This window comes from Mytilus edulis, chromosome 11 (assembly GCF_963676685.1).
Source record: "Mytilus edulis chromosome 11, xbMytEdul2.2, whole genome shotgun sequence".
Lineage (NCBI taxonomy): Eukaryota > Metazoa > Mollusca > Bivalvia > Mytilida > Mytilidae > Mytilus > Mytilus edulis.
The window spans coordinates 66,669,003-66,689,718 of NC_092354.1; the positions used below are offsets into that span (position 1 = coordinate 66,669,003).

At 32.9% G+C, this 20,716-nt stretch overlaps 1 protein-coding gene across 1 annotated transcript in view; it reads left to right on the top strand.

Moving 5' to 3' along the window:
* Positions 1-519: 519 nt before the first annotated feature.
* The window catches only part of LOC139494501 (GTPase IMAP family member 9-like), a 31,798-nt gene continuing 11,601 nt past the window's right edge, over positions 520-20,716 (top strand). The window contains exon 1 of the mRNA XM_071282660.1: positions 520-696. Within this exon, the coding sequence (XP_071138761.1) occupies positions 520-696 (177 nt within the window). The remainder of the gene's footprint in view (positions 697-20,716) is intronic.

Below are 20,716 nucleotides of genomic sequence, written 5' to 3' on the forward strand. Positions count from 1 at the left end.
GTTCCAGATTTACTTAACCAAGACCCTGGAGAATTTTGTTTCAAGTCTGATGTTTTTAAAAATGTATTTAGACACAAAATAGTGCTCGATAAAGTAATGCGTCAAGATGAACCTAATTTTGTGAAGGCCATACATGATATTTCAAGAGGAGAGCTACCAACTAATTACGCATAACTTGTTAAAACGTCTCCAAAGGCCACTTCCTCCTGGCAATGACCCGATCAGACTCTTTGCAAGAAATTTTGACAGAGAAGTGTATAATGCGTCACGTCACGCCTTCTTGGTCTAGAAGGAGATTTAAAATCATTTCATTCTCTTGATGAAGGAGACCCAACTAAATTAAGGAAAATGTCTGTTGGTCAATCTTAACATTTAAAAATAAACTATCCAGTAATGTTGGTAAAAAATTTAAGTAAAAATCTTGTCAATGGGTTACAAAGAACTGTGTAGGAAATAAATACTGACAATACCACTGTCACTGTTAACTTTAATGGTTTGATAACAAACATAAAAAGAGAAATGTTCACAGTGTATAGTTCTATTGAAAACAAAGTTGTAGCTAGTAGACTACAAATACCATTAGTCTTGTCATATGGTGCGACTATTCATAAGGCACAAAGGCTAACTTTGGATAGAGTTGAGGTTGATTCTTCAAATATTGTTAAAGCAGAACAACTGAGTGTGGCAGTTGGTAGGGTAAGAAAAAAGAGAGGACTGAGATTGATTGATTTTCATACTAGAAATGTAATTAAACCTGGCTAAAATATGTCTTGGTTAAATATAACCTTAGAAAAGGTGTTAAATATTACATGCATATTCAGGAAAAAATGAAATGAATGGTTTTCCATGAAATATTTTATTAAAGGGAACATGACAGGCTCTTTTAACTAGTTGACTGTTTTAAAACCCGGTTCAAATATTTCATGCAAATTCAAGACAAGAGATTGGTTATAACACATAGGTTATAATTCCAAATAACAGTTAATATAATGAGGCTATACTGGAATTTGTAGCAGTGGAAATTGCATCAGATATCATTATGCCCCACAAAGCAAGAACATCATGCAACCAAATGTCAAGGATATAATTCACAGGCACTTGTCTCAGAATAAAAATTCATATATACGTTATATTAAGGTATATATGAATTTTTTTTTCTGAGACAAGTGCCTGTGATAGAATTATAGAACATTGTATCAGTGGGACCACAACCATAGTTATATGTCAACTTGATTTGAAGGCAGCTGCTGGAGAGTGACATCAATTTCAATCATACCATATCTCCTTATTTTGTGGGATAAGAATGTATATAGAATATAACCATATTCATTTACACGGTCTTGCAAGTTTAGGATTTTAAAAATGTCAATTTACCATTCAAATAAGGATTGGCATATGTTTTTGTTTTGTTTTCCCTACTCAAAATGATATCAAAATGTTAATAGAAATGTACATACCATGAACAAACAGCATTATTAGCTAAATACATCTTTTCATTCAGTTCCATACTTCAAAATTTCCCGCTTTTTAAACCTTTTGAAGTTATCTTAATATCTTATGTAAAGTCCAGAGAGAGTCTGAATGATGTCAATAAAATGGGAAAATCTGAGTTCTAAACTTACAAACTCCTGACACATTCGACAGACCTCAAAACACTTATTTGGGTTTGTTTCACATAATCTGTAAAGAATTTACAATAAAGATAATAATTTATAGTCAGAGGGAAGCTAACAGTTTTTATTTTAATATTTTTTTATAATAATTCAATCACTGCGGGCTTGGTGTTGCCAAAGCTTGAGACGTATGCAAAAAAAATCCCGATGACCGCCTTCTGAGGCCTGCTACTAATGATCCCGACAACAATGATAGTCGTGTCATATATCATTGTGTAGATAGATCCATTTAGATTCACTGCATATTAAGTTTAAGTAGGTTTGACAACCGAGAAATCGAAAAATAACGGGAATTCGGAACTGGGTGTCATTTTTCAAAAAATTTAGTTAAGTACCTTGTGTTATAGTAAGGTATATATGACATTTTTTTTCTGAGACAAGTGCCTGTGCCTAGAACAGATCCTGACAGTTTAAGACAGTTCTACCCTAGAACTGATTCTGACAGTTTTACCTAGAACTGATTTAGTCAGTCAGTTCTACCTAGAACTGATTCTGACAGTTCTATTTATAACAGTTCTATGTAGAACTGTTCTAGGACAGTTTAGAACAGTTCTATGACAGATTATTCTGACAGTTCTGAGAGATTAGAAGTGATCTCCACTGTATAATAAGTTTCCATCCATTTGTATATCATTCTATTCTACTATTCTAATAATAGTGCAGTACAAGTGCATGGTGGACACTTTTCTGTAAAAAATCGATTTTTCTAATAGATTGGAATAAGAAGGCTTCATATTTTACCGCAAACACAATAACGGAGTTACCGACCCTTGCCGGGGTTGTTGCAAAACGTTCTTGATATATTCTTCCGCATGCTGTAACACAATTTTTCGATATGTGAGCAAATATATCATCAATGATTGTTTACTTATGTATGTCAGTCGGGGCACTTAGCGAACTCCATAATATTATGGAATTGGCTAAATTTGACTGCTTTATGAAAATCCATAATATTATGAGATTAAATAATATTTCCAGTTATATTATGCGTATCCATAATTTTGAATATTATTGAATTTCATAATTATGCATGAAAAAATTAAATTTGATGTGACCGAAAAACAATGTTTTGGGTACTGCTAACAAGTTCCGTAATTTATTAATCTTAAAATGCTATTTTTATGATCATCTATTGATTATATTCATCCGACAATCGTCGCCTTTCTCGCGTCATATTTAAAATGCTTTCGTCTTCAATGTCTTTTATCTAGGACAGTATTTTGTACAAGGGAGACAAATCGTGTCGTCTTATAAGCCATATTTTTCTTAAATGTATTATCGTTCCTTAAACAATGAATAAATCGTGTTTTAGAAAATAAATGTAGAAAATAAGTGTGTCAGTTGACCTCGTTTTCAATACATTAGTTTTATCAAGGGGAAATGTTACAAAAAAATAGTACACATCCTTCAGACGTCTTTATAAATTATAAATGACTATGTACAGAATAGGTATAGAAACACATTACTTTCACGTGTTTATATGTCTTGATTTGACGAAATTTAATTAATGGTCAGATCCACAAAAACTCATTACATGCAATTGTTATTGTTTCAAATTCAGTTTATGTTGCAGACCGTTTTAATGTTGCTTATGTGTATTTGTGTATATTGGGTAAGGTGGGTACATTAATTCGAATACACATGCATACAACGTATTTTTTCTGTCACCATCAAATTTGAAATGTTTCTTTTCAAATCCTTTAAAATTAAAATTGTGTCTGTAAATGAAAAGTCTCTTGTGTTGTCTTACATGTAAATAAAAATTACATCTTAGAATAAAAATCGAGACATCAAGACAGAATTTAAAAAAAAATCATAATCTATAAACATAGGCAGGTAGAAATTAGATATTCATTTTGATGTATTACCAATACATATTTATTTCGACGTCGGTCAATATTTGATGATAGATACACCTGAGTATTTAAAACAGCACTATGACATGTATGATTGTTATTTTCCTACATAACACGTTGCATATCAAAATTCAGTTATTGTCCATTTGACTTCTATATATCTGCAGAAAAAAATTCTTAAAAAATTAAGATAACATATTGGTTCTTGAGAACCACAAAATTAATTTATATACAAGTATAAAAACAGCAGAAGAAATAAATTGTAAATATTAAACTATTTCAAAGCGAAGCAAGGTCATGTAATACAATATTATTTAGTTCAGCAGTATGATTAATTGGTAAGAAACAGATGACATAATTTACGTTTGATATGAAAATTTATACACATTGCAGAATGAACTCATAATATTAATGCCTAGTTGAAATTATATCACAACATACTAATGGGAGTGCAACCTGTCAAAATAATCTTTTGGAAATAAATATATAAGTACTGTATGAAATGTGGATGATGACTTATGCATGACGACATTTATAATAGACTTTTATTTTTGTTTGTTAATATATAATATTAAAATCGAAAAAAAAAAATTCTATTTCTATTTATCCAAATTTATTCGTTGACTTCTTTGCACATTATACTAGTCAAAACACGAAGTTTGTTAGTCAAAATATAATATAGAATAATATAAATAAATATATTAAATATTTATAATATAGAGATTTGAACACTCCAAACAAATATCAATCACTACGTGTTAATCGCAATTCATTGAATGGTAAATCAGTTGATTCAAACAATAAATTTTAATATAAAAGCTACGAGAAATGTTGTATAAAGGTTTAAAAATTGTTCTATTATCTCGGCTAATATTCTAAAACTATAACACCTGCATTCTATAATTTCCGAATTAAGTAGTATTTTTTTATTGAGAGTAATGACTTATTGCTCCGGATTCACAATAATATGTCCGAGTAGGACGTCATGTCTAATTACATAAAATTGAGATCGAAATAGGGAATATATGTAAAAGAGACAACACTCCAGCCAGAGAGCAGACAACAGACTGACACTTTGTGAACTAGCAAGACTTGAATCCTGGTCAACATTTAAGACTAGTAAAAAGCCGGGTTGATATGGTATTATCGTGATTTGTCGTAAGGAAGCTGTTTTTCTCCAATTTAAGTTTAGACGAGTAAATTCATATAAAATATATGACGTCCCATTGAATTGCTTTAAACTAATACAATAATATATTACATATATGAATGTTACTTCCTATTAAGTTTACAAAAATGTCGCGCTTACAAAATACTAAAACAATATAACCACTCTCTGTGAAAGATGGGCGACAGATTCCAGAGGGACAGTCAAACTTATAGATCGAAAATAAACTGACAAGGCTATGGGTAAAAAAGAAAAGACAAACATTCAAATAATAGAACCCAATACACAACACAGAAAGGTAAAAACTGAGCAACACAGAAAGGTAAAAACTGAGCAACACGAACCCCAACGAAAACTGTGGATGATATCAGGTGCTCCGGAAGGGTATGCTGATCCTGATCCACATGTGGCACCCGTCGTGTTGCTCATGTTATTACAAACCCGGTAAATACTTTAATTCGGTATGTCATATACGTGAAAAGGGAAGGGGATTTTAGTTATGAAATAAGGAACATATCCGATATCATCTGTAAAACGGTTAATCCATAACTATCATTTATCATCTACAAAATACCACATTTAATAAACATACTCTATCGACACCATTCAAACTCTCGTCATCTTTGAAAAACTAAAGCTAATGATTGAAGAGTTTTGAAGAAGGCTTATTTTCTTTGGTAAAGTGCTAGTTACATTACACCATAACGAACATTATGGTACACCATAATTTAAGATATATTATAAAAATCAATAAGATAGCATAATGTGTGGATTAATATTATGAAATCAAATAATTTTGGAAATGCTTATAATGCATCAAGATATTAAAAAATCGATCATATCGTGATAACGATTTTATTGGAATATGTTTTTGTTTCGGTAGACATGTCCAACATTTGGTGCTTTCATAAGATAAACACTGGCAATGTTTTGAATTTGACATAGGTAACAATTTATTTTAAAATAAACCATTTATCCGCTATTTCATTTACTTTAAAAAAAAAATCATAACTAAAAAACAGGCAAAGGATACCCAGAGGACATAAAAACCCACAAGTCGAAAATAAACTGACTAAGCCATGGCTAAAAAAGAAAACAAAAAAAACACTCTGAAAGCAGTAAACATTACAGAAGAATAAAAAAACGTAGACAATTTCATCTAACCTTTACAACATACCCAATTTAATAACCATACTCTATCGATGTACTCTTCGATTCTATTATATAAGTGCATTAATTTTAAAGCAATGTAGTGATTCGTTCATTCAAATAAAGCAGTCAATATAAAAGTTTCGACACCATTCAAACTCTGGTTCATGGACATTTTTATAAAACTTAAGCTTATGATCGAAGAGATTTGCAGAAGGCTTATTCTCTTTGGTAAAGTGCTACCCAAAGTATTTTTTCGTGAAAGCAGCATACCATCCGTATATACATTAGACATCCGTTCTGTCCGGACATCTTTTTTATTTCATCCGTTAGGCGTCCGTTCGTGCTATCCGGTAAAGTGTGACCGAAGCACGAACGGACGTCTAACGAATGAAAATAAAAGTTGTCCGTTGACAGAATTGTTATCCGTTGGGAGTCCGTTGATGTACTGACCGAATACAGCGGACGTGTAACAGATGCCTTACTGACACATACCGGATATGCAAAGTACGAGAAACGGAAACGTACCGGACAGAACGGATGTCGAACGTACATCCAACGGAAGAGTACCGCATAAAACGCACACCTAACGGAAGCGTACCGGATAAAACGGATGAACAATATATACGGAAAAATAAAAGGCAACAATAATAATACATGTACATCGCATAAATATTCAAAATGTTTAGGTGTAACTGTTTTTGGTTTATTCTTCAAAATACCGCATAAGGTCAGCGTCTGAAATAAGAGCTGCTTGATTGTGAAGAATCGCCCTTACTTTAAGGTTGATTATGAATAATAAGAATTCATGAACCTTAAGAAATCTGACATACCAATAATTGGCATTTCTGACGAAAATTTCAATTGGCATATATCCGTTTCAGATCCGTTGATCATCCGTTTTATCCGTTATACGTCCGGTAGAAGTCCGATCTCATTCGTTCAACATCCGTTTTATCCGTTATAAGTCCGGTAGAAGTCCGTTGGTGAGTTTATCATCCAGACCACCAACAGATGTATAACGGACACGTAACGTATACAAAATGGAAACGAAACGGACGAGTACCGTACAAAATGGACGCCTAACGGACGTTCAACGGACGTTCAACGGACATTTTATCCGTTGGACGTCCGTTCAACGTTTTGAATATGCTAAAAATTTTCGACCGGACAGAACGGACGTCGACGGATAAAACATACGCTTAACGGACATGCAACGGATATGGACGGACGTCTTACGAATAAGAACGGATTTCTAACGGACATGAACGGATGGAAAAAAGGTTTTCCGTTAGGCGTGCGTTCGAGATATCCGGTAAGATGTGACCGAGGCTTTTCTTGCATCCTTATTTGCAACACACTATAAAACACGATTTTACATTTCTAGCGATAGACTTTACATCTACAGCGCTTGAATTTACATCTTCAGTGCTACACTTTATACGGATTTGGCTATACTTTTTGGACCTTTTGTATTATAGCTCTTCATCTTTTTTTTATAAGCTTTGGATTTCAAATATTTTGGCCACGAGCATCACTGAAGAGACATGTATTGTCGAATTGCGCATCTGGTGCAAGAAAATTGATACCGTTAATTTTATTACTACCACTGGGTCGATGCCTCTGGTGATGGACTATTAGTCCCCGAGGGTATCACTAGCCCAATAGCCAGTACTTCGGTACTGGCATGAAAATACGGATTTTTTATGTGTTATTAAAATTTGCTATTACAAAATGATAGAAATCGTTATAAATTAAGGAATGTATCTCCCTCATGCAAAGTTCTGATTGCTTTCACAGATTTGGCTATAATTTTTGGACCTTTTGGGTTATAGCTCTTCATCTTTTTTATAAGCTTTGGATTTCAAATATTTTGGCCACGAGCATCACTGAAGAGACATGTATTGTCGAAATGCGCATCTGGTGCAAGAAAATTGATACCGTTAATTTTATTATATCTTCAGCGCTAGACTTTACATTTTCAGCGCTGGACTTTACATTTCCAGCGCTTGACTTTACATCTCAAGCGCTAGACTTTATATCTCCAGCGCTTGACTTTACATCTAGATCTCCAGCGCTTAACTTTACATCTCCAGCGCTTGATTTTACATCTTCAGCGCCAGACTTTACATCTCCAGCGCTTGATTTTACATCTCCAGCGCTTAACTTTACATCTGAGCGCTAGACTTTGCATATCTCTAGCGCTAGATATTACACATCTCCAGCGCTAGACTTTACATCCCCAACGCTAGACTTTACATCTACAGCGCTTGACTTTACATATCCAGCTCTAGACTTTAGATCTCCAGCGCTGGACTTTACATCTCCAGCGCTGGAGTCTACATTTCCAGCGCTTGACTTTACATCTCCTGCGCTATACTTTATATCTCCAGCGCTTGACTTTACATCTAGATCTCCAGCGCTTAACTTTACATCTCAAGCGCTATACTTTATATCTTCAGCGCTAGACTTTACATCTCCAACGCTTGGTTTTACATCTGCAGCGCTTGACTTTACATCTCCAGCGCTATACTTTGCATATCTCCAGCGCTAGATTTTACACATCTCCAGTGCTAGACTTTACATCCCCAGCGCTAGACTTTACATCTTCAGCGCTTGACTTTACATATTCAGCGCTAAACTTTAGATCTCCAGCGCTGGACTTTACATCTCCAGCGCTAGACATTACATCTTCAGCGCTGAACTTTACATATCCAGCGCTAGACTTTACATCTCTATCGCTAGACTCTATATCTCCAGCGCTAGACTTTACACATCATCAGCGCAGGACTTTAAAAGACACTTTATAATCTGTGTGAGACCAACAGGGCTTCGTACTTTAGAGCCTCTAGTTATTTATTATAAAGAAATCGCATGTATAGGCGCACCTGTATTCTGGTTGATATTCGCATGTATTACGGAGAATATATCTCCCAATTGAAACTATATTCCGCGCTTGTATGACAGTTATGAATATTTTTATATTTTTCTCATAGTATTTGTTATATGATATATTTTATAACAATTGCATTAGGATTTTTTGTAATTTCACATTTAAATTTGCAAAAGTATCATCTCCTCTAAAGCAGTGACATCGAATGTTTTCTTATAACTATTTTTTTTTATCCAATATTTACAACATTTATTATAATTTCACAACATTGTTTTCGCTGTAATAAAAGCGAACTGTTTACGTCTGCAACATTAGACAGAAAATTTCACACTAAGTTAACCTGATTCCCAGAGTTGATAAAAACAATGTAATTAAATATCCACCAGCTGCATTTGCAGACGACTATTATTTGAACTCTTAATGACTAGACTGACCTACTGAAGGTGTCATAACATTTAGGAATCCCGTAAAGATTAACGTTAGAAATTGTAACTTTGTTTCAACATAATTCATATTGTACTGAAAAATAACGATTAGATTAATTTAACTTGCAAAATTATAAGTAAAACTATAAAAACGAGTTCTACTCTACTTAAATTCAATCATACTCCTTAAAACTATTTAAAACGATTAACTATTGTTTTTCAATAATTTAAAACTATTTAAGTTAAGATATCTAATCGGGTTCTACTAAAAAGCGTCGGGAGCGCCCGGATGAAGAAAAAGCGCCCGTGGAAAAAAAATTAGCGCCCGGGGAAAATTTATAGAGATGAATGTTTCAATTTTAACAATAATATATGAATACTATTTCGAAAAGCTAATAATGGATCACAGTTTATGCTGAAGATTTATAAATCGTTAAACACCGACAGATACGTTTCTCAAATTTCCCAGATAAATATTAATTTTATAAAATTAAAAGAGTTGCACATTATTTAAGAACGGTAAAAGTAATTGAACAAGTGTTCACCATGCAGTTGCGAATATTAGACCTCGGGAACTGAATTTTTTTAAACTAACTAAATATACGTTTTGATCGAGGACAATATCGTTCATGATTCTTTTATATACTTATATTTACCAACTTATATACAATTTTTAAATCTAAAATGTAAATGTGCAACAACACTATCTAAACACTTTAGATTTAGCATCGTTAATATCCCCATTTATGCGGGTGAAACACGCAATGTTTTTTTTCATTCAGGAAATCACTTATTCTCCCGGGCCTTTTTTCTTCCTCGGGCGCTTTTTCTTTTCTCGGGCGCTCTCGGGCGTTCCCAAGCGCTTTTTAGTAGGACAGATCTTATCGTATTATTTATTTATCGTAGGACATGTAGAAAAAAATCCGTCCTTTCGGATAAGTAGTTTTATACATATCACCCCAAGGTTATCCTAGTAACGTGTCGAGTAACGAGTAGCAGCATGAAAACAAATAAATGGTGGTGTACTGTCAAACTGTCAAATCCAATGTATCTGTGTTTTCCCCCCAAAATGTTTTTATACGGAGCACTCAGGGGAGGACAAGATAACTTCTTTAACACCGAAAAATATATTAGAAAAAAAATGAATAAATGATATGTTTTAGAAATTGTAATCACAATGACTGACATGCTTGAAATCCTAAATTGGATGCGCAGTTGCTTATTATTTTCTTTTCTTCAATTTTACCCCACCCCCCTTTTTTTTAAGAAATGAATATATTTCATAGATTAGACTACATCCATTTTTTTTGGGTAAAATATGGTTCTTTAACTCCCAACATTGGTAGAGCCTTCAAACACCAAACCCTGGATCAGTGCATTTAGTCTGTTATGATTATGGCAGAAGACATGCAGAGAAATGACTAATGACCAGTGCATTATAGGATTTACATTTTTCCTTTTGGTCAATCATCTTGCAGGGTCCAAACGAGTTCACCTGTATGTGTGCCATTTGTTTTCTTAATTTCTTTATCAGCTATTGACTTGGTATCTTCTTATCAAATAATGTGTGTGAAATTTAAATCTCATTTAGATATACATGTTAGTTTCTTACCCATTTTACTTAAAAAAATAAGCCATTTGCCAATGTAATAAAAAGAATAACGAATCAAAGAATTCAAATAGGCTGCGCGCATTAGCAAATTCATGTGTTGTTCGGTCACTCGTTGAATATTTTTCTTTTTGGATTCTTCGATAATTTATTCTATAAATCTCATTTTAATTTCAATTGTACGTACACGTACTTATGTATTATGTTTGTTAACTGGAAAATATTTCTCGGTCTTAAAATCAATTATACGTCGTATACTTTTCTATGTTAAACTTATATAGTTAGGCACTTTTGTTGTATGTTTATATCATTCGGTTTTTTTAGACATTTATTTCTTCCATTAGTTCACTGTTGTAGCCTAAACATATATTCAAAAGGCTAAGTCTAAGAAATCAAGTTGAACCCCATCATGAGTTGAAACATCAATATATATAGTCTTAGGTCTCTACTTTTTATATTTTGTTGTAAGAGATGTATAAATACTCTGTCACGTCCGGTCTATGTTTTAGTTAGTTTTTTTTCTGTTTGTATCGATCTGATGAGACAAGCCATTTTCAACTGGCTTCTATAGTTTGTTCATATGTTAGAACGTTGAGCGCTCACAAACATGTTTAAACCCGCCACATTATGTATGCGCCTGTCTTTTGTATAGAACCTGCAATTTAGTGGTTGTAATGGTTCATGTCATTAATTTTTGTTTTTCCCAATTGATTTGTGAATTATGCCGTTATTTTTCTCAATTTATTTGTTTCACTTTTTATTTATGTCTTGGCCTTTCATAATCGACTTTAAGGTATCGGCTTTTGTCATTGTTGAAAGTCGTACCGTTACATCTTATTGCTAACATCTACTAAATATGAACTTTGGTGGAAAGTTGTCTCATTGGCAATCATACAACATCGCCTTATATTTATAATCTTAGGAAAGGTATAGGAAATAGTAAGGAAATTGGAAATATATATGCACGCCATTTAATAAAATTCATGCTAGTGCTTTATTACAGAAAATAACATGCAAAACATTAAACGTTTGAAGTTGTAAATTGTGTTAAAGCTTGCGGAAGAATATCTCAAAAACGTTTTACGACACTCCCGATAAGGACCGGTAACTCTGTATTTTTTTGCGGGAAAATATGAATGGCTTCTCATATCTAATCTTTCAGAAAAATCGATTTCTTACAAAAGAGTGTCCACCATGCACTTACACTGCACTATTAAAAGCATAGTAGAATATATTGGTATACAAATGGATGAAATATAAAAAAAGAAGATGTGCATGGTATGATTGCCAATGAGACAACTATCAACAAAAGACCAAAATGACACAAACATTAACAACTATAGGTCACCGTAAGGCCTTCAACAATGAGCAAAGCCCATACCGCGTAGTCAGCTATAAAAGGCCCCGATAAGACAATGTAAAACAATTCAAACGAGAAAACTAACGGCCTTATTTATGTTTAAAAAATGAACGAAAAACAAATTTGTAACACTTGAAAAAATTTCTTACAAAAGAGTGTCCACCATGCACTTACACTGCACTATTAAAAGCATAGTAGAATATATTGCTATACAAATGGATGAAATATAAAAAAAAGAAGATGTGCATGGTATGATTGCCAATGAGACAACTATCCACAAAAGACCAAAATGACACAAACATTAACAACTATAGGTCACCGTAAGGCCTTCAACAATGAGCAAAGCCCATACCGCGTAGTCAGCTATAAAAGGCCCCGATAAGACAATGTAAAACAATTCAAACGAGAAAACTAACGGCCTTATTTATGTTTAAAAAATGAACGAAAAACAAATTTGTAACACTTGAACAAACGACAATCACTGAATTACAGGCTCCTGACTTGGGACAATAATGTGGAAATTATATATACAGCCCTTGGATGGTGTTAACTTTCCAAAAAATTGTATAGTGTACTGGTGTAATGGTGTAATGGTGTAAGGTGTATGGTGCTGTGGTGTATGGTGCTGTGGTGTATGGTGTAAGGGGAATGGTGTAATGGTGTTTGAGAAATGGTGTGATTGTGTAACTAGCGATCGGGAATGGTGTGAATGATGGTGTACGACATCTCATTGGTTGAAACGAATTTCTTTTTATTTTATTTTTTCGAGTTGTAAACATACTCAATAATAATAATCTTAATATTTGAAATTTAATTGCATTATGGGTAATTTCGGATCGTGTAGATAGAATGGGGAATGGTGCATGGTGTAATGTGTAAGGTGTATGGTGCAAAGGTGTAACGTGTATGGTGTAATGGTACAAGATGTATGGTGTAATGCTGTAAGGTGTATGGTGTAATGGTGTATGGTGTTAGTGGGAAGTTTACACCATCCAAGGACTCTACATGTAACTGTTATATTAAATTAATAATAAAATAACAACAAACCAGTACATACTCTGTGACGTTTATTATAATATGACGCAGGCATTACCTGTGAATGGGGACGAAGTTTGTTTAAATTATTTTTTTTGTATTTTAAATATTTGTTCAAAAAAAAAAAAAAAGGAAATACCGTAACGTTTCCGATTTTGGTTCTGTTGTTCGGGATTTTAGTTGTGACGTTATTTAAATTATGACGTCATATGCAATGTAAGCAAAGAAACGCTATCATCAGGTAACGTTTTTTCATATCAAGGAATTATTAAAAATGAAATTGGTATTGCGCGTTCCTTCCTATTTTTATACTAGACTGATAAATATATATTTTACTCAAAGTTTCATACAAACGAGACCGGAAAAAGGAAGTACATTGTACATTTCTGCGCCGGTCCGGGATTTCAAAACACGACAAAAAAAAATTTGAACGATTTTGAGTTCATTAGTATGCAATGAAAAATTCGGGAAATTTTCCCGAATTTTTTTTTTTATTGGATTTTCTACTGTTATTTGGGACTTCGTCCCCATATTAGTATAATAGTCCCAAGTAAACTGATTTGTATCTCAACAATATCATAGTTATTACGGTGCGGTTGAATTTCCTGTCATTTATTCATCATCCACGCAAGAACTTGTCTCAGAAAAAAAATACTCTGTACATTAAACTCAGTTTCAGGTATAGCAAATGTACAGAGGTGTGATCTTTTTCTGTGACATCTGCTTTTTACCATCCACAAGAACTTGAGTCATCCGATGTTTAGTACTTCAGTACTTTGATTAAGTTGGAAGTTTTCAGTTCAAAATCGATTCATGAATTTTTTTGGTGAAAATAAGATTTTTGAAATATCAATTATTGCAACAACAGAAATCGCGTTTTTGTCTTCAATAGTTTTAATAAGAACATAACACTTTGTAAATATAGGACCAATTGGCCTATTATTTTCCTTATTACAGTGTATTCAATTTAAGGTGGTATGGGAGTCTAAAATAAAAATGATAGAATTTGTTCATACTTTGCCAAAATGTAGTATCTATTGATATATGTTGAAAAATGTTATAAAAATGATAGGTCACCGCGCATTTTCTCAAGCTACAGGGTGTGACAAAAAGACAAATTTTGTATGGATTATACAGGAAAAAAACACAATTTTGTGATTAGAAACTAAACAAAATGATAGAATTGTTAAATACTTAAGGAAAAGATAGTTTTCAGACAATGCTTTGAGAATATCAAAAGAAAAGATAGGGTCACCGTACGTTTTTTCCGGCTAAAATACAAAATAGGAAAATTCCATGTAGAATCCTTCAGAAAATGCACTGTTTTAGAATTACCTCCCCTTAAAATGCCAATTTAATTTATTTTTAAAAACAACCAAAAATAATCATCATTTGCAAAAATATCAATATTTATAAGTAATATTCTTATAAATTGGTTCTTTTAAATAAAAATTCACATTAAATATCTACATTCCTGCATCAAATTTTGCTAACTTGATAAAAAATCTGGACCTTTGGTTCTCTGTTTTTTACAATCCAAGATGGAGGAAGACACCCATACCACCTTAATGATATACATTGCCTTGTATTGTTTCTTGTGTTCGTCCGGAACCATTCATGAACTATTTGCCACTGGAGTCCAATCAAATTGTTTCCTTTGTTGACTAGTATATATAAATCGATTGAAGCTTGTTTATATCAAGTGACTAATTACATGTAATATTTTTTTTATAAACTGTAGTATCAAAGCTCCTCTATGCACACAAGACGTAATTTATTATTAATTATGGACTTCTTCCAGTAGTTATTTTATACATGTATCTATGTTAATCTTTGGTACACCATTCTTACATGTCAGTCCTCTCCCACCATAACATCACTCGATTTTGGTTAATAAGTTGAAAAGTTAAATTTCGTTTATTGTAAGTGTAATGTATCAAGAAAACAAAGACGGGTTCAAACAGAAAGGTTTTGAAATCAAAGATAACTGTGCACCTTAAGATCAGCATGGGTTTATTAGTCGTCAATACGTGTACTTAAAGTCCAGTCTAAAAATAAGCATACTAGGTACTTTGATTCAAGGACGAAACCACGATGTCTAGTCTTACTAAAAAATATAATCAATATTCAAACTCTACTTATGAAGATTAGAACAGATTATACCCATGTCATATCTTTTACCAATTCAATTCAAATATTTATTGTCATATAAACTCTGAACAATAAGTTTGTGACAAATAATATAAACATACACAAAATACATTTAACAAACAAAACCATGAAAACAAAAAAAGAAAAAAAGCAAAACAATCTATCTATAGTATATGATATATAAATATATATTTTATAAATAAATCAAGAGTCCCCTGTCCTCAGTTCTAATGCCTGTTTAAAATAGGACCCTAAGCTTTCTACTTCTTTTGAGGTTGATGGACAAAGAAGATATGTATTTTTTTCATTTTCTTGCCAGGACATAAAATCTGGAATATGTTTAATTACATTTCCTATAAAGTTCTCTCTTAGTTTAGCAATTTTTTTGCAGTATAAAATAAAATGGGCTTCATCCTCCATTGTATTACAGGATGTGCATAGTCTTTTTTCTCTAGGTATTTTTTTAAATGTCTGCCTTTTTCTATAATCATTAAATTATGATCGCTAAATCTCATTTTTGTTATGTTACTTCTCTTTTCAAAAGAATTACAGTTTAAGTAGTTTTCCATTTCTAAATTTTGCTTTAAACTTTTATATAAATACAATTTACTTTTTTTATTTATTTTTTCAAATTTTTGTTCAAATATATTTGTGTAGAAATTTAAGAATTGATGTTTTAAGGGTTTTTTTTAACAACTTTACCACTTAATCATAAAAGAATCGCGTCTTGTCATTGCCAGTGGCGATCTATGATTGGGCGTGTGCAAGATGTTCACCCCCTCCTTTCATCGAAATAGACAGAAAATAGTATGGTTCTCACAGTTATATGTATCTAAAGGATAAAGTAGTCCTTCACCTAGCTCCTCTCGCCAGTATGAATTGCCTTTTGGGGATTTACACTCCCTTTTCACATTTCATGTATTCTCCCTGATTGTACTAACTATTGTACAGAAATGAGTTAAATCAGTCTAGAAAATACTTAAGGTGGTATGGGAGTCTAAATAAAAATGATAGAATTTGTTCGTTACTTTGCCAAAACGTAGTATCTATTGATACATGTCGAAAAATATAATAAAAATGATAAGTCAACGCGCATTTTCTCAAACTACAGGACGGGACAAAATGACACATTTTGTATGGATTATACAGGAAAAAACACCATTTTGTGATTAGAAACTAAACAAAATGATAGCATTATTAAATACTTCAGGAACATATAGATTTCAGACACTGCTTTGAGAATATCAAAAGAAAAGATAGGGTCACCGTACTTTTTTCCGTCTAAAATACAAAATAGGAAAATTCCATGAATCCTTCAGAAAATGCACTGTTTTAGAGATACCTCCCCCTAAAATGCCAATTAAAAAAACCTAAAAACAAGCCAAAATAGTTAACATTTGCAATAATATTAATATTTATAAGTTCTATTCTTATAAATTGGCTCTTATAAATGAAAATTCACATTAAATATCTGCATTCCTGCATCAAATTTTGCTATCTTGATGGAAAATCTAGATCTTTGATTCTCTGTTTTTTACAATCCAAGATGGAGGAAGACACTAATACCACCTTAAGACTAGATCATCTTTTATTTAAATTTTCTCAACTTGTAATTTTTTTAAGAAAAATATGTATTAGGTTTTCAATCAAATTAGTATTATCACAACTGCATGTGACCATGATGACTTTGTGTACTTTTGAAAATATTACAATTACTGTTACACAGTAGCATATCAGATTCCTAACCATATATATAATTATCTATAGATGAAGGCTATTCATTGGGGAACCGTCGTGTAATGCATTAAATTTTTGCTCGCGTAATTAACATAATTTAAAGAAAGATGTGATATTGTAATCAATGAGTCAATTTTTCACAACAGACCAAGTGACACAAAAATTACCAACTTAAGGTCACCGTACGACCTTCACTAATAAAAAAAAATACCAAACTGCAAAATCAGTTACAAAGACTCGAAATGATAGGTAAAACAATACAAACAAGTTAACAAACAGCCTGACTTATGGTTTAATTGGTGAACGACAAAAAAATAATTATACTTCATATGAAAATTTTGATGGCTGATACGAGGGTGTTAATTTACTCTATCACATGGCCGAGAGAGTGACATTTTTTTTTTAATGTTACCTTTTCGTCTAGAAAATCGATAGTTTAAAGGACAATGGGTTGACTATACATCAAGTAAATAAAAACACGGCTAAAGTTCCGCTACGTTTTGACTCAGATTTTATCATTTGACTGTCAATCCCCCCCACCCACCCCAAAAAAAAAACAAGACCGTTCCTGTTTGTATATGGTTTAACACTAGTTATTTTTAAGACACTTTATAGCTTGTTGTCCGGTGTTAGCTAAGGCTCCGTGTTGAAGGTCGTACCTTGACCTATAATGGTTTACTTTTATAAATTGATACTTGGATAGAGAGTTGTCTCATTGGCACTAGCACATGCCACATCTTCCTATATATATGTATACTACATAAATAGAAAAACTGATTACCAAAAACAAGATGAATAAAAAATATCAAACAAGAATTACAAATACATCATTTAGTGAAATATTCCATGTTGAACACCTAATAAAATTATTATTTAGCGAAACAATATTGGGAGGAACATATATAAATTTGCATATAGGAAAACACATCAACTTAACATTGAATACAATGTTTCTTTGAGGATTTTATATTAAATGGTCTTCAAGTGAAATATGCCAATTTTCACCATTGAAGTGTTCTGTTAGGGAAACATAGAAATATTACACTAAGAACACATTTACATTGTACAAGTTACAGTTTGGTAAATAATTATCTAGGGAACCCACACACCTTTTAAAAGACACATATTTATGGTAAACACATACATGTATCACTTAAAAATGAAGCGAACCCGTTATTTCCTGAGAGACGGACAGAGATAAAGGAACATGGGAAGGGAAGCGGGGGTTAGCGGGCGGGCAGTTGGGGTCAAGGGATTAGGAACTGGATGAAGAGAAGAGGTAAAAGATGTGATATTCTGGTGAAAATGATTTGACGGATTTTCGTATAGGGGTTAAGAAAATTGAAAGTAGGAATCATCCCTCTTTTCTGTAACGCCAAAAGTATTTTTTATAAATAATTTAACTACCGAAAATAGCAGATTTTATTTAAACATGTACATACATGTATGTTATAAACATAAACATGTTTACCCCCGCCACATTTTTGCGCCTGTCCAAAGTCAGCTGCCTCTGGCCTTTGTTAGTCTTGTATTATTTTTAATTTTAGTTTCTTGTGTACAATTTGGAGTTTAGTATGGTGTTCATTATCACTGAACTAGTATATATTTATTTAATAGGGACCAGGACCAGGACCAGGTGCGGGAATTTCTCGCAACGTTGAAGACATGTTGGTGACCTTCTGCTGTTGTCTTTTCTATGGTCGGGTAGTTGCCTCTTTGACAAATTCCCCATTTCCTTTCTCAATTTTATGACTTCCTCAAGTTTTATAAACAAAATGGAAAACAATTTTCATGCAAGTAACTTTTGTAGATTTGTAAATTAAAATTTTACTACAGTTTGGGGATTCCGGAGTGGAGGTGGGTGAGGTTCTAGGGGTTGAACCCCCCTTTTTTTTCTTAACTATTATTGCATTTGAATTGGGACATATGTTGGACCCCCCTTTTTTTAAATGGCTGGATCCGCCTCTCAAGTATACGTTATGTTAGGTTTCATTGCAAATTTATTGTGTAGCATTTTAAAACAACATATTTTATACAACCTTGAAAATATATATCAAAGTTCACCAATATTTACCGCAGATAGAAAAAGGCGCGTTGTTGAAACAATCAAATGTGATTATCAAACAAGATAGGAATGTTAAAGTTAGGCTTGTTGCTAATTAGAATAAACAGGCTGGGAGTTCCGATAATAAATCTCAGACAAACGCTCCAACTAAACTGTCAACAATTGAGATTTCCTGTCGAAATAATTATCCGCTATATAAAGAAGAAATGCATGTGTTGGACGTTATAAAATGCGAGTTTCATTTTAGTATTATAATACTAGTGTAGCCAGGTGTAGGGTGAGGCTGTATAAAGAACTAGCTTTATACATTTTTTTTCTAAAACATTATTATATTACTACATATTACTTTTAACTGATTCGATGTAATTGATTGTTATTTTCTTTACGTCCAGTCACAAATATTTCGAACATGTTCAAGACAAGAACAGATAAATCATAAGTACAACATGTAGGTCCTTTATGCAACTGTATGGAGTTTAAACATCACGATTTTAATTGTTGTGAAATAATTCTGACTCTGACCATTTAGATATTGACAAATATAATGCCTATCAATATTAGAATAGTATAAAGCATGACATTATTCTCATTGGAAACTTTAGAACTTAAAATTGGGAATGAAAATTGGGAATGTGTCAAAGAGACAGTAACCCGTCCAAAGAGCAGAAAACAGCACAGGGCCACCAATTGTTCGACACAGTGAGGAAATCCCACAAGTGAGGTTTTGCTTGCATCTAAACAGTATGTTTGTATCCAAGTTCAGCAAATATGAAATTTAATAAAAAAAACAAATCTCCGAAACATATAAAGGAACCAAAATAAGTAGTAAAAAAAACCCATACTAAACTAACATAGGCCAGAGAATCCCGACTTAGAATAGCCGCACAAATGCGGCATGTATATATATAATGGCAGTCAGCAGGGTTAAAGAACATCAGTTGTTCGACCTGTTAGTCAAATGCGTTTTGTTTAAATATACTTTTTCACTATTTTGGTCTTTTGGAAAATGTTGTTTGTGCTGTTTTTAGACCCTTCTACAACGAAATTTGGTTTACATGCACGAGTATAATAATTGCGGTTTTTATCCAACGCAATCATAGGTTTGAACGTAGTTTTCAATTTAGACTCGTATAAATATATATAATTATATATATAAAACTCGTCTTAACATCAACCCAACAATGTTAGATCTGTAAACTTGCTTTCGTAAATTTTTTGTTCTTCCCTCGCCGGGACACCCAATCGCCTGCACTGTTGCCGTCCTGCTAGACCTCAATTTATATATAACTTGTTTAGTGAAATCTTACCCCCCCCCCCCCCCCCCCCATGTATACATCTATCCTATGTGGAATCAACAAACACACAGCAATATGCAAAGTAAAAAGAAGTCCGGAACCGATCTTAGAATAGGTAACACAAGAATATTTTAAGACACGTTCGAAAGGCGGCTATTGTGATTGTGTCAGCTCGACAGGGACACATTCAAATGTCTGAATGTTGCAAAACTGCACGAAAAACGTATCGCATGTAACACACCCACGAAGAGGCTGCCCAACGGAAATAAACCCTAGTACTGAAATGTTGCAAAACTACAA